Source organism: Scyliorhinus canicula, chromosome 5 (genome assembly GCF_902713615.1).
Source record: "Scyliorhinus canicula chromosome 5, sScyCan1.1, whole genome shotgun sequence".
NCBI classification, from domain to species: domain Eukaryota; kingdom Metazoa; phylum Chordata; class Chondrichthyes; order Carcharhiniformes; family Scyliorhinidae; genus Scyliorhinus; species Scyliorhinus canicula.
This window is the reverse complement of record NC_052150.1, coordinates 11,503,877-11,519,443: the sequence shown is the minus strand read 5'-3', so window position 1 is coordinate 11,519,443 and position 15,567 is coordinate 11,503,877. Positions and strand designations below refer to the sequence as shown.

Genomic DNA, 15,567 nt, shown 5'->3' with positions numbered 1-15,567 from the left:
GGCAGACATCCGAGATCAGAAATTAATCCATGAGCCCAGATTTCGTGTTGAGCTGTGAAACAACGGCGCCTGCCACAGACGCCAAAGAAAGCTGTCCCCAAAATCTCACGATCTCTTTCTCTGGCACGACTTTCCCTTTGCCCGTCGTCTGTTTGCACCTGGAGCCAGATCGAGGGGCGCTCCAGGTATCCCAACAGCAGTGATGTCACCAAGCAGACTTGGCGGCTAATCACATTGAAGTATTCCCACAGACAGCAAACTAGATGTTGAAAACCATGAAATCCCTTCATTTGGGACGCTCGTGGGATTGAGGTAAAAGTTAAAATATCGCAAACAAACTTGTAATTTAAAAAAATAATATGCACAGAATTTGATGGAGTAATTCAACATTCAGTAAATATAAAATTACTCTTTCAGAACCAGAGGGGGTGTTTGGCAGTGATTATGAACTATTAGCCACTATCGATTGTTGGTAATAAATATCTAGACACGGGCAGCATGGTGGTGCAGTGGGTTAGCCCTGCTGCCTCACGGCGCCGAGGTCCCAGGTTCGAATCCCGGCCCTGGGTCACTGTCCGTGTGGAGTTTGCACGTTCTCCCCGTGTTTGTGTGGGTTTCGTCCCCACAACCCAAAGATGTGCACGATAGGCGGATTGGCCACGCCAAATTGCCCCTTAATTGGAAAAAATGAATTTGGTACTCTAAATTTATTTTTTTAAATAATAATAAATATCCACTATGAGTATTGAACTATTCCAGTGGATCATTAATATCTTAGAGCAAGAAGGAAATTTTAGGGAACTGGGAAATGGTGTTATTTTTTTCAAACAGGAATTTGTCAAACGTTATAAAAATGGTGTTCTTCAGAGCTTGCTTACTGTTGGCAGATTGTTACATAAACCAAAGTATTTAAAATAAATCTTGGACTGTTTAATCTTTCAGTTTACAGGGCTTGATAGACAGTCTGCAACTCAAGCCATCTTGAAACGTGCAAGGGAGCTTGGGATCGGTGGCTACCTGACGAGCCCGAAAATGCGTGACTGGTTGATATCTCGGCAGCGTTACTGGGGCACCCCCATTCCCATCATCCATTGTCAGTCTTGTGGCACTGTGCCCGTCCCCTGCGAAGACCTACCTGTGCTTTTACCCAAGATTAAGTCGCTTACAGCCAAAGGACTTTCCCCACTAACGACGGCCTCCGAGTGGCTCAACTGTACCTGTCCCAAGTAAGTCAAATGTTCCTCGGTGCTGAATAAAAGCTGCTGCGGTAGTTCTCGAAATAAGAACAGAAAATGCTGCCGGAAACGTGCGGGGTCTGTGGAGAGAGGCGTGCCAGAATTAACGTTTCCGCTCGATGTCCCACTGCCACTAATTTTAATGAGAATTGGAAATGGTTCGCAGAGTTAACTGATGAGACGAGCAAGTTTAATTTCTAAAAGTACAATAAATTGCAGAGTGAGAGTTAACCAACCGTTTATGTTGGTTTCTCCCAGCCAAGCATGAGTAAGCGACTGGTTCAGTTTGCACTGACTCTGCAACGCAAATAGAACAATTTGGTCAGCTGGGTTTGCAAAAGAAAGAACTCTGGGTTATTCAAGTGCTGCCGGGACTACGCCTTTTCCTTTTTCGTTCATGGGGGTGTGGGCTGGGCCGTCATTTATTGCCCATCCCTAATTGTCCTTCAAGAGTCGACCACATTGCTGCAGGTCTGGAGTCACGTGAAATGAAATAAAAATGGCTTATTGTCACGAGTAGGCTTCAAAATGAATTTGCTGTGAAAAGCCCCTAGTCGCCACATTCCGGCGCCTGTTCGGGGAGGTTGGTACGGGAATCGAACCGTGCTGCTGGCCTGCCTTGGTCTGTTTTAAAAGCCAGCGGTTTAGCCCTGTGCTAAACCAGACGACCAAGTAAGGACGGCTGATTTCCTTCCCTAAAGGACTTTGGAGAACTAGATGGGTTTTTACGACAGTCGACAATGGACCCATGGTAATCAATAAAAGCAAATTACTGCGGATGCTGGAATCTGAAACGAAAGAGAAAATGCTGGAAAATCTCAGCAAGTCTGGCAGCATCTATAGGGAGAGAAAAGAGCCAACGTTTTGAGTCCGATGACTCTTTTTGTCAAAGCTAACAGACAAAGTGGGAAATATTTATACTGTGGAGTGAGAATGAAAGATGAGTCACAGCCACAGAAACCCAGGGAAACCGGGTGCTCATGGCCACAGAAATCAAGGGGAAAGAGTGCTGTTCTGTTGAAAGATCGTTGCCCTGAAACGTCAGCCCTGTTTACCTCACTACAGATGCTGCCAGTATTTCCAGTGCTTTCTAGTTTATAATTCCAGATGTCCAGCACCTGTGGCATTTTGCTTTGGCCCATTCCCTTTAGGCTGCTGCTTGTTCACGGTGCTCGGAACGGTATAGCTAGTTACGGTGTTAAAATTCGGTGAGCGGTTTTACCCATGTGGCTTAATCACTAAACTGTTTGACACTGGAAGCCCCAGATTGTGTAACCTGCCTCTTCCTCGCGCAGATGTAAGGGAGTCGCTCAGCGAGAGACCGATACCATGGATACCTTTGTGGATTCAGCATGGTATTACTACAGATACACAGACTCTCATAATAGTGAAAAGTAAGTATCAAAGTGACTTCTTACATTTTTCTATCTCCATAGAATCACCTCGCCTAAAACGGTTGTTTGCCGTTTCCGACCCCCCCCCCCCCTTTCTGGCAGTGTGCAGAAGGAGACCATTCGGCCCATCGACTCTGCACCGGCCCTTGGAAAGAGCACCCTACTTAAGCCCCCTGCCTCCACCCTATCCCCTTTATCCCAGTAACCCCACCTTACCTTTTTGGGCAATCCTATCTCCTCTACCCGATCTAATCCTTCAATTCTCTGAGACACCTCAAGTAATCCATCCCATAACCTAAACACAAGGTAATATAAACCTCTCTGTGTTACCCCCGTACCCCTTTTTTTAGCTCCTGAGGGTGCGGTTTGCAGAACTGAATGCAGTACTGTGGGGACAGCCTGTTCGGAACTCTGTACAACTGCAGCATGGTGTCCACCCTTTTGTGTTCCCTGACCTTTAACGTTGAGCATTTTCCGTTCACCCTCCGAATTTATCACTTCCTACAGACAATTAATTCTTATGGTGCCGGCCTTTTGACAGCATTACACCCGTTGGAAAAATTACAGTTCATTTTGACACTCGGCGAGGTAACTCGCTTTGTGCACTGAAGCTGAGAGTAGGGGCGTCATTCCCCCCATCCCCCTGCGAGCTGCACCTGGGAAGGGTTTTCCGGGATTGGGCTAATCTGCTGCTTCGTTTCCAGGTTTGGGATATAATTGTGATGTCTGACCGAGGCAGGAGGAGCCACATAAATCATTATCTTTGAGGTTGAGGGTAAAATGTCACCTATCATCCATATGGTTGTAACTGAGTATCCCGTATGAAGGCAGTAACGGGATCCTATAGTCCCATATAATGGTGCAAGTCTTCTTCTGGTTGCTTGGCAACCAACTATAATAATAATATTTATTAGTGTCCCAAGTAGGCTGACATTAACACTGCAATGAGGTTACAGTGAAAAGCCCCTAGTCGCCAGATTCAGGCGCCTGTTCGGGTACACAGAGGGAGAATTCAGAATGTCCAATTCACCTAACAAGCACGTCTTTCGGGACTTGTGGGAGGAAACCGGAGCACCCGGAGGAAACCCACCCAGACACGGGGAGAACGTGCAGTGTCCGCACAGACAGTGACCCAAGCCGGGATTCGAACCTGGGACCCTGACGCTGTGAAGCAACAGTGCTACCCACTGTGCTACCGTGCTGCCCCAATTATTCCATCATGGTGGGGAAGAGGGAATGTCTCGGTTATATTTTTCTTAAACTTTGTGAGGTGATCCATTTTGGACCATAAAAGGGAAAAGCAGAGCACTTTCTAAATGGAAAGAGATTCGGTACAGTGGCTGTCCAAAGAGATTTGGGGGTTCGGATCCTTAAAATGCCACAAACAAGTGCAGAAAATAATCTATACGGGCTAATAGAATGCTAGCTTACATATCTAGAGGACAGGAATATAAATCACAGGGGTTATGCTGCAGCTTTACAAAACCCTGGTTAGACCCCACTTGGAGTCACTGTCAGCAGTTCCGGGCACCACACCTTCGGAAGGATATTTTAGCCTTTGCAGGTAGTGTGGGTTTACAAAAATGATACCTGAACCATGGTTAAGTTAAGTTAAGTTAAGTTATGAAATGAAATGAAAATGAAATGAAAATCGCTTATTGTCACGAGTAGGCTTCAATGAAGTTACTGTGAAAAGCCCCTAGTCGCCACATTCCGGCGCCTGTCCGGGGAGGCTGGTACGGGAATCGAACCGTGCTGCTGGCCTGCTTGGTCTGCTTTAAAAGCCAGCGATTTAGCCCAGTGAGCTAAACCAGCCTCTGAGGAGAGATTATTCAAATTAGGCCTGTTTTTGCTCGAATTTAGAAAGTCAAGGGGTGATCTGGTCAAAGTTCTTAAGATATTAACAGAAAAGACAAGGTGGACAATCTACTTCCCCTGGTTGGAGTTTCTCGAACAAGGGGGGGGGGGGCATAGTCTAAAAATTAGGGCCAGGCCGTTCGGGGGAGATGTTAGCGAGACCTTCTTCACACAAAGGGTGGTCGAGGTTTGAAACTCTCTCCCACAAACAGCAGCTGAAGCTAGAACAGATGTTAATTTGAAATCGGAGAGGGACAGATTATTGTTTAGCCAAGACATTAGGGGATATGGGGCCAAGGGTAGATATAATGGAGTTAGGTCACAGATCAGCCATGGTGGGACAGGCCCGAGGGGCTGAATGGCCCACTCCTGTTCCTATATTCCCTTGACCGAGGATTGAATATTCTGCACCTATACAAGTAAGTTCCAAAAACAATGCCTCTGCTGTGAATGTAGTGCGTCACTAACTGTGTGTCGTTCATTTGTTTTCAAGACCGTTTGATAAGGTGCTAGCGGACGTCTGGATGCCTGTAGATCTGTACATTGGAGGAAAAGAACATGCTGTCATGCATCTGTACTATGCAAGATTTATTAGTCATTTCTGCAATGACCAAAACATGGTGAAATACAGGCAGGTATCACCGCTCCGCAGAAAGATGTCACAAACAATTGTGTAACCGTGGTTGTGTCATAGGTTTTCGTGGTCTGTAACCTCGTTATCATGCTGGCTCGCTTGAGTAGACTTTTTTTTTTTTAAAATGCACCATGATGTCCGGGAGCTTATTTGTTTTGCATACGGCTGATGTGATGTGCCAGTCTCCACGAAATGTGCCAATCGACTGCCCCCCGCTGCAGTTCTGGGCATCTGCCCCAAGGGGGTGCCAATGAGCTGTACACATCCCAAAGTGCCCTCCAGTGGGAGAGGTTTGTTACTGCAGTGCTGCAAACTCTGCTTATACCCGATGTGGCCTGAAGGCGGATATTTCCTCTGATTTATCTGGCAAAACACCCAGCTGACGGGCTTTTTTGACCATGGCCAGTGCATTATCCACCCCCCCCTTTTTTTTGGGGGGGGAATGTTTAAACTGAACAAAATATGTAATGGGGTGGCACAGTGGTTAACACTGCTGCCTCACAGAGCCAGGAACCAGGGTTCGATTCCCACCTCGGCTGACAGTGGGGAGTTTGCACGTTCTCCCCGTGTCTGTTTCCTCCCACAGTCCAAAGATGTGCAGGTTGGGTGGATTGGCCATGCTAAATTGCCCTTTAATGTCCAAAAGACTTATGGGGATAGGGTGGGGGAGTGGGCACAGGTAGGAGGGTCGGTGCAGACTCGATGGGCTGAATGGACCCCTCCTACACGGTAGGAGTTCTCGGATTCTATGTATTGGACACCATTTGGGACCATTTGACTACGATGGCTATCTGGTAGGTGAGCTTGCATTTGTTTGTAAATTAACACTTGCGGCCATGCCTCTTCACGTCGAAGTATCTCCCAAGTGCTTCACAAGAATAGTTCATCTTTCAAAGTCCAGTGGCCAAGCTCGATGAGCGTCCTGCTGTGCCTGCTGTTTGAAGTTGCCAATACTAGTCCGGCAGTGAGGCTTTGTCTGTGTTGAGAAGAGTGGCCCCCCCTTGCCTTCAGAGCACTTCACCTGTGGGAAGTGAGATGTGAATCGCTCCCCTTTTGTGACAGAGAAAATGGAAGGGAAGATCTAACCAGAGGTGTCCTTCTCCCGGAGTCAGAGGAGTCCCACTCATAAGATCAGAAGAAATAGTTGCCAGTGTAGACCATTCAACCCGGAGGCTTGAGCACAAAGATCTAGCCTGACACTCCAGTGAACACTGAGGGAGTGCCGCACTGTCAAAGGTGCCATCTAGGTGAAGAATATGAATTTCTTTAAATCCCTTGTTGTTTTCTCGACTGTTTTCTGACACATGTTAAGGCAGGGCTGATGGTAAATGCCGAGCTGCCCAAATCCCAAAGGGAAACACGAAACAGCTGCCAAAATGGTTTTTCAATTTGTATATTATGAGGAGGTTTTCTGAAGTCAGGAAATGACTTCTCTGAATAGTTGTGATGATTTAATATTAAATTTAACCTTTTTAAAAAAATAATTCTTTTTTAAAACACTTCAACACGAGAATAGCTTCGCACAGTTACCAGTATTTTCAGAGAGCTCCAAAATGATCTTGGCTTAACCTACACTCAGAGCTAAACTTCCCTCTTCTGATGGCTACGGTCCTTATAGCTTTTCAAATCTAGGGAATTCCATACAATGCCCTGTTGTTCTTGGGGTGTTCTCTGAGAATGACAGCAAACTGGTTCTCAAGGTCTGGCCTTGTCCACACAGTGCAATTTAGTTTTTACCAGCCACAACACTATCTGCTTAGAGATATTACCAGTGACCACACTGTTTTCTGGGATATCTAAGCAGCTATCCCCCCCTCACATGGTCTTGAGTTCTCTTTGATCTCTACCCTCTATTGTTTCTTTTTTTTTAAATAAATTTAAAGTACTCAATTAATTTTTTCCAATTAAGGGGCAATTTAGCGTGGCCAATCCACCTACCCTGCACATCTTTGGGGTGTGGGGACAAAACCCCCACAGACCCGGGGAGAATATGCAAACTCCACACGGACAGTGACCCAGAGCCGGGATCGAACCTGGGACCTCGGCGCCGTGAGGCAGCAGGGCTAACCCACTGCACCACCGTGCTGCCAGAACCCTCTATTGTTTCGTCCAGTCTCTCTGAAGTTCCCTTTTTCCAGAACTGATCAAACCTCTTTCCTTTACTTCATAGCTCCCTTATTTTAAAAAAATAAACTTACCCTATCTTTGCCTCACTTACTTACAATTTTATACATCCTTTGAAGTAAAACAATCCACTTCAAAACTACTGTACTACTTTAAATTGCCTTATGTACATTAATATTGGAGTTCCTCTTGGTTCCCTATGTTCATTAACGTATCAAATCAACTTCTTACCGATGTTTCCCTGTCCCTTAATCCAATTGCACTGATCCACACCCCTCCCAGCCGGTATTCCGGTACATGAAGAATAGGATAGAGTTATTAGCAAAATAAATATATTACAATTGCTCATTTTTCTGACACTTATCACCCTTTCTATTCAGCAAGTCATGTTAGTCCCAGGCCATCATTTTTTAAAAATTAACTCATGGAATTTGGGCTGGGCCAGCATTTATTGCCCGAGAGAGCTGCTGCCTTGAACCGCTGCAGTCCATGAGGTGTAGGTACAACCACAGTGCTGTCAGGGAGAGAGTTCCAGGATTTTGACCCAGCGACAGTGAAGGAGCGGCCGATATATTTCCAAGTCAGGGCGGTGAGTGACTCGGAGGGGCAGTGTTCCCATGGGTCTGCTGCCCTGGCCCTCCTGGATGGTGGTGGTCGTGGGTTTGAAAGGTGCTGTTTAAGGAGGCTTGGGGAGTTCTTGCAGATGGTGACCGGGCTGCAAAGGCCCGTAAACAGCTCAGAGTGATTAACGCCTCGTTCTCCTTCTGTCTGCATGGGAGAATGCCCAGACCCTTCTCCCGTGGCATGACCAGGACTGGTAGATTGGCATTTGGAGATGGTGGATGTGGATAACTACGTTGTGTGAAGGGTGGGTGAGGGGGGGTAACAGTTCCTATCGGTGCGAGTGTCGAGAACCAGAAGACACAGATTTATGGTAATTGGCAACAGAACTAGAGGTGGCACGAGAAACCTTTATACGCAGCGAGTGGTTGGGATCGGGAATTCAGTGCCTCGGATTGTGGTGGAGGCAGATTCAATGGTGGTTTTCAAAAAGGAATCGGATCATTATTGGGAGAAGAAAAAAACATTGTGGGGTAGAAAGGAAAAGGTGGGAGAGTGGGATCAATTGAATTCCTGTTACAGAGAGCCAGCATGAGCGCGATAGGCTGAATGGCCTCCTTCTGTGCTGTAACCACTTCCGCCCTTTGATTTTTATTCGAATTTAATTTGTTTTGATGCGGACCTTTCCTTGCTGTTCCCACAGCGTGAAATCTACCTTCAAATTAATCCCCACGCTGGCCTGGCCTGGGTGGGCCAATCGATTATTTTTGGTGTCTCTCTCTGCTTCAGATGTTGCTGAGACGCCTCAGTAGCTGTCGTCCGCCTGTCGTGGTTTGGTCATTTGAAATTTTCCTTTGCCTAATCTGTGACCTCCTGTCCTCTGGCCCTGCCCACAGGGAACCATTCCGCAAACTCCTGGTGCATGGGCTCATCAAGGGGAAAACATTCCGGGTGACCTCAAACGGCCAGTATCTGAAGAAAGAGGAAATAGATTTCAGTGGTAAGTGGCCATTGCAAGTTATCGAGCGAATTAGGAAGGATATCAGTGACAATTAGATGGATGTAAAGGAGGAAAAGTGCTGCTATTTGAATCTAAACCACACGCGCGAATCATTTTCTTGTGCGTTAATGGTTATTAAACGTAACGATTGTTTAATACACAGCGTGTTACAGGACAGGCTGGCACAGTGGTTAGCGCTGCTGCCTCCGCACCAGCGATCTGGGTTCAATTCTGGCCCCGGGTCACTGTCTGTCTTGAGTTTGCACGTTCTCCCCGTGTCAGCGTGGGTTTCCTCCGGGTGCTCCGGTTTCCATCCACAGTCCAAAGATCTGCAGGTTAGGTGAATTGGACGTTCTAAATTACCCCTTAGTGTCCAAAAGGTTAGGTGGGGTTACTGGGTTACAGGGATAGGTTCGAGGTGTGGGCTTAAGTAAGGTGCTCTTTCCAAGGACCATGGCCGATGGGCCGAATGGCCTCCTTCTGCCCTGTAGGGATTCTATTCCATGACAGTAAAGACCGGTGGTTCAGATTGACCTGCCTGTATTGTCCTGCCCATCCACCCCGTCATCTTCTTCGACTCTGTAACTGGGGTTCATTTGGCCGGGTTTTCAAACATTCTGCTTCTGTTTTTGCAGGTGTTTGGAGGCAGCCTGTTCCAAGGACATTGTCAAATGACAGGCTCCAACCCTCCATCGCCATATTTCACGGTAGCACAGTGGTTAGCACAGTTGCTTCACGGTCCAGGGTCCCAGGTTCGATTCCCGGCTTGGGTCACTGTGTGTGGAGCCTGCACGTTCTCCCCGTGTCTGCGTGGGTTTCCTCCGGATGCTCCGGTTTCCTCCCACAGTCCACAGATGTGCAGGTTAGGTGGATGGGCCATGCTAAATTGCCCCTTTGTGTCCATAAAGGTGCGGTGGGGTTAATGGATTACGGGGATAGGGTGGGGGTGTAGGCTTTGGTGGGGTGGTCCTTCTAAGGGCAAGTTCAGACTCGATGGGCTGAATGGCCTCCTTCTGCACTGTAAATTCTATTCTATGAGTTGGAGCGAATTAACAAAATAACATATGAGGAATAAGGGGGGGGGGGCATCCAATAGAATAATACAGCCCAGGAGGCCAATTGGCCCATGGTGTCTGTGATGGCTCTTTAGTTAGTGCTACCCAATTAGCCTCACCCTGCTGCTCTGTTTTCCCCCCCACAGTAAACGTTTCCTCTTCAAACATTTACCCAATTCCTGTTAGAAAGTTACTGTTGAACCTGCTCCCACTCTCCTGTCACCCGTTTGGATTTAACACTGAGGCAGGACCATGTGGGCCTTCTTCAGGCCACTGGTTAAAATGGTGTGCACGGGGTGGGAGGAGGAATGTGGCGCAGTGAATAGCACTTCGGCGCTGAGGACCCGGGTTCGATCCCGCCTCTGGGTCACTGTCCGTGTGGAGTTTGCACATTCTCCCCGTGTCTGCGTGGGTTTCACCCCCACAACCCAAAGATGTGCAAGTTAGGTGGATTAGCTGCGCAAAATTGCCCCTTAATTGGATCATTTTTTTAAAAATGGTGTGCGCAGGCCGCAGCTTTGCCATTGCAAATAGGCCCTCGTCTCTCTGGGAACAGGTGGCCTTTACACGTGCCTGAATTCAGTTGCAGTTAAAATGGCGGGAGAATCACGGGAACTCATCGATTGTAAACTCCTTCCGTCCCGACCACCCCTCGATCTCCTGACCCACACCTGCTGCTTGCCTGAGCTCAAATCGGCCCTGCCCATGAGATTGAGCTCGATTCGCTGCTGGTACCTCAAAAACAGATCCTAACCTGAAACCCCCCCCCGTTCTCCCCTCTCTCTTAGCTCCCATCCCTCATGTCTGCTCCTTCTACGACCATAAGACATAGGAGCAGAAGTCGACCATCGGCCCATCAGGTTTGCTCCACCATTTCAAGGAGAACATGACTGATCTGATATAATCGTCAACTCCGTTTTCCTGCCTTATTCCCATAACCCTCGATTCCCTGGCTGATTAAAAATCTGTCTATCTCAGCACTGAAAATGGGTAACGACCCAGCCTCTACAGCTCTCTGCGGTAAAGAATTCCACAGATTCACTACCTCCTGAGGGAAGAAATTCCTCGTCTCTGCCTGAAGAAGGAATGGCCCTGGAAGCCTGCTCCCCCAATCAGTAAGATCAGGGCTGAACTTCGACCTCCGCTCCGCTTGCCTGCACTATTCCCATTTCCCTTCATTCCCTCAGTGCCACAAGACCTATCAACCTCTGTCTTGAATATTCTCAACGACGGAGCTCTCTGGATTACAGAATTCCAAAGATTCACAACTTCCTTGAGTGAAGAAATTCCTCTCCGGACGCCCCCTTATCCTGGGACTCTTGCTGGGTTCCCCTGCTAATTGTACTGCTTGATTTGGACAGCAGCAACCGCGAGTTTTAATTTAAAAACCAAATACTAAAATGTACTTCCTTTTGTGTGCCGGTTTTCTGTATATATCTGGCTCCAGTTCAGATGGTCAGCATTAAGTGTCTGCTGTGTTAATTCTTCAGCCCAGTGAGAGTGGACCTGACCGGTCTTGCCTGGGTGAAGTTGGCATCGTTTTTGGGTGATGTAAAGTACGCCTCTGGAAATTAAGTGCGATGCAAGTAGTTTTACCCTTTCCTTCTGTCCACAACCAGGTCCCGAGCCGCTCCATGCCAGTACCTCCGAGACACTGCAGATCACCTGGGAAAAAATGAGCAAATCCAAGCACAATGGGGTTGACCCAGCAGAGATGATCCGGCAGTATGGGATTGACACTGTTCGCCTGTACATCCTGTATGCTGCCCCTCCTCAGCAAGATATCCTGTGGGACATTAAGAGTAAGTGACTGAGCTCCTCTAGTTCAAGCCGCCAGCAAGAACATTGTGTATGACACCTTTTTGATACTGTTGGGGCGTGTTGACTCATCAAAGAAAAATCATAGTCCTGTCTGCCCAGCAGTCCACTCGGCCCATCAAATCCAGATGCTGGAATGGATTACCGAGTTTTGGCATGGCATACTTCTCCATTCCTTTCTTCCTTCCCTATCTATTCTTATTCCTCTGCCCTGGCTCTTGTACCACCGGGGTATTTACCGGGGTGGGCTGGTGGTGGCCGCAGTAGCAGGCTGCCTTTTATCACAGGGAGGTGTCGATATTTTTGATGGGGTGGGCTTTGCTTGTGCTTACCTACCCCAAACGCGAAGTCGAGTTGTTGTAGATGGAAGATGATGTCTCTCTCCTGGCCACGGTGACTCTGGCAGAGCCTGACCAGTAACTAGACCAAAGGGGCGGCACAGTGGCTAGCACTGCTGCCTCACGCCGCCGGGGACCCGGGTTCGATCCCAGCCCTGGGTCACTGTCCGTGTGGAGTTTGCACATTCTCCCCGTGTCTGCGTGCGTTTCACCCCCACAGCCCAAAGTTGTGCAGGTTAGGTGGATTGGCCGCGCTAAATTGCCCCTTAATTGGAAAATAAATAATTGGGTGCTCTTTGGGGCAGCACGGTAGCATAGTGGTTAGCATCAATGCTTCACAGCTCCAGGGTCCCAGGTTCGATTCCCGGCTGGGTCACTGTCTGTGTGGAGTCTGCACGTCCTCCCCGTGTGTGCGTGGGTTTCCTCCGGATGCTCCGGTTTCCTCCCACAGTCCAAAGATGTGCGGGTTAGGTGGATTGGCCATGCTAAATTGCCCGTAGTGTCCTAAAAAGTAAGGTTCAGGGGGAGTTGTTGGGTTACGGGTATAGGGTGGATACGTGAGTTTGAGTAGGGTGATCATTGCTCGGCACAACATCGAGGGCCGAAGGGCCTGTTCTGTGCTGTACTGTTCTAAATTCTAAATTTATTTTAAAAAGGTAACCAGGCTATTGCCTGAGAATCACACACTCTTTCCACGGAGAGAGAAGACTGACAGCGTGCATTTAGGGAGGGGAACGAGGTGGTAGATTTTTAAATTGACTCCCGCCCAATAAAGTGAAAGGAAACTTGTGTTTCATTGCAATTCAGTCAGTGTTCTGAAATAAAAATCATTTTTTTCAAATAAAGTGTTCTTTTAAACGCGTATACTTAAGGCATATACTCCTTTCCATAGTGACACTTGGATTTAAACCCATCTCCAAGTAATCAGATGAAAGGATGGCACGGTAGCACTGTTGTTTAGCACTGCTGCTTCACAGCGACAGGGACCCGGGTTCGATTCCCGCCTTGGGTCAATGTCTGTGCGGAGTCTGCACGTTCTCCCCGTGTCTGCGTGGGTTTCCTCCGGGTGCTCCGGTTTCCTCCTGCACGTCCCGAAAGACGTGCTGTTAGGTGAATTGGACATTCTGAATTCTCCCTCAGTGTACCCGAACAGGCGCCGGAATGTGGCGACGAGGGGCTTTTCACAGTAACTTCATTGCAGTACTAATGTAAGCCTACTTGTGACACTAATAAAGATTATTATTAAAGAAAGTGTCTTCTACCTGCCTGATGCAAGGTAGTGACTGTTTCCATCATTGTATTTTTCTGGGAATGTGGGCGTTGCGGGCAAAGCCAACGTTTGTTGCCCATCCCCAATTGCCCTTCAACTGAACATTTCAGAGAGCACATAAGAACCAACCACAATGCTGCGGGTCTGGAGTCACATGTTGGCCAGACCGGGGTAAGAATGGCAGATTTCCTTCCCTAAACCAAATGGGTTTTTGCAACAAGCGATGGTAGTTTCGTACGCAACAAAAACTGAGAAAGCTGGAAAAACGCGGCAGGCCTGGATCTATCCGTAGGGAGAGAAAGCGTATCCAGTCCGGGTTACCTCGGATCCCTACAGATGCTGCCTCTTTTGTTTCTGATTCCAGCATCCGCAGTGTTTTCTTATTTTAATGATATTGAGAGGAAAGACCCCAAAATTAGCACACAACTCCCAATTTTCCTCATGGGTGGCTCCTGTTGGGAGATGGATATGTGACACTGGTGGAGCAGGGTGTTGGTCCAAGATTGGTGAGGGCATGTTTTTGGAGCACAGTAGCAAAGGTTTAACCTTGAACAAGCTTGCCACCCTCACATTGATTCTGTCTACACCTCCCGCTGCCTCAGGAAGGCAGACAGCATTATCAGAGACCCCTCCCACCCAGGCATTGCCTTCTTCCAGACCCTTCCATCAGGCAGAAGGTACAGAAGTCTGAAGAGAAGCACATCCAGACATAGAAACAGCTTCTTGCCCACAGAACATAGAACATACAGTGCAGAAGGAGGCCATTCAGCCCATCGAGTCTGCACCGACCCACATTAAGCCCTCACTTCCACCCTATCCCCGGAACCCAATAACCCCTCCTAACCTTTTTAGACACTAAGGGCAATTTAGCATGGTCAATCCACGTAACCTGCACGTCTTTGGACTGTGGGAGGAAACCGGAGCACCCGGAGGAAACCCACGCAGACACTGGGAGAACGTGCCGACTCCGCACAGACAGTGACCCAGCGGGGAGTCTAACCTGGGACCCTGGTGCTGTGACGCCACAGTGCTATCCACTTGTGCTACCATGATGCCCATTAACAGCTACTAGACTCCTCAACAACTCCCCCTCGAACTGCTCTGTTCCCTGTAAGAACACTATTCACGATGCCCTATGCTGCTCTTGCTCATGTATTTGCTTTGTTTGGCCCATTGTTCCACACTGTAACCAATCACTATTTTTCGATGTACAATTTGTCAATGTTCTCTGTCGATGATTCCTTTTTGTCTACCATGTACGTACTGTGTACGTTGCCTCGGCCGCAGAAAAATACTTTTCACTGTACTTTGATACATGTGACAACAAATCAAATCAAATTCTGCTGATATCCCGTGGCGCCATGAAAGAATTTTAAATATATATATATATATTTTCTCCTTTGAACCCAGCGGATGCCATTCCTGGTGTATTGAGGTGGCAGGTCCGCCTTTGGGCCCTGGTTACCAAGCTGGTTGACGCTCGGAATGCTGGAATGATGCCCAGTCCTGACCTGCTGAGCAAAAAGGAGAAAGAGGAAGCCAAGAAAATCTGGCAGACTAAAAACTACACTCTGTCACAGGTAAAAGCTACTCTCTGTCACAGGTAAAAACTACACTCTGTCACAGGTAAAAACTACTCTCTGTCACAGGTAAAAACTACATTCTGTCACAGGTAAAAGCTACACTCTGTCACAGGTTAAAAACTACACCCTGTCACAGGTTAAAAACTACACCCTGTCACAGGTAAAAACTACACTCTGTCACAGATAAAAACTACACTCTGTCACAGGTAAAAACTACACCCTGTCACAGGTTAAAAACTACACTCTGTCACAGGTAAAAGCTACTCTCTGTCACAGGTAAAAACTACACCCTGTCACAGGTTAAAAACTACACTGTCACAGGTAAAAACTACATTCTGTCACAGGTAAAAACTACACTCTGTCACAGGTAAAAACTACACTCACAGGTAAAAACTACACTCTGTCACAGGTACAAACTACACTCTGTCACAGGTACAAACTACACTCTGTCACAGGTAAAAGCTACACTCTGTCACAGGTACAAACTACACTCTGTCACAGGTACAAACTACACTCTGTCACAGGTACAAACTACACTCTGTCACAGGTAAATGTGTGTGGTATGTTAGCTTCTGGCTGCTGTCGGGTCAAGAGTTCTGCTCCTTTCCCAAGCCGCCCTTATTTACCTTGAACATACTCCATACAAAAACTTTATCACCGCACCACAAGTGCCACCTGCAACCCTTTTATATATCAGT

General features: G+C 47.7%; 1 protein-coding gene across 2 annotated transcripts in view; it reads left to right on the top strand.

Moving 5' to 3' along the window:
* The window catches only part of lars2 (leucyl-tRNA synthetase 2, mitochondrial), a 103,270-nt gene that overhangs the window by 52,779 nt on the left and 34,924 nt on the right, over positions 1–15,567 (top strand). For both annotated transcript variants that reach the window (XM_038796576.1, XM_038796577.1), the window contains exons 12-17: positions 943–1,226; positions 2,531–2,629; positions 4,980–5,117; positions 8,702–8,805; positions 11,480–11,662; positions 14,697–14,866. In XM_038796576.1, coding sequence (XP_038652504.1) covers positions 943–1,226; positions 2,531–2,629; positions 4,980–5,117; positions 8,702–8,805; positions 11,480–11,662; positions 14,697–14,866 — 978 coding nt within the window. The remainder of the gene's footprint in view (positions 1–942; positions 1,227–2,530; positions 2,630–4,979; positions 5,118–8,701; positions 8,806–11,479; positions 11,663–14,696; positions 14,867–15,567) is intronic.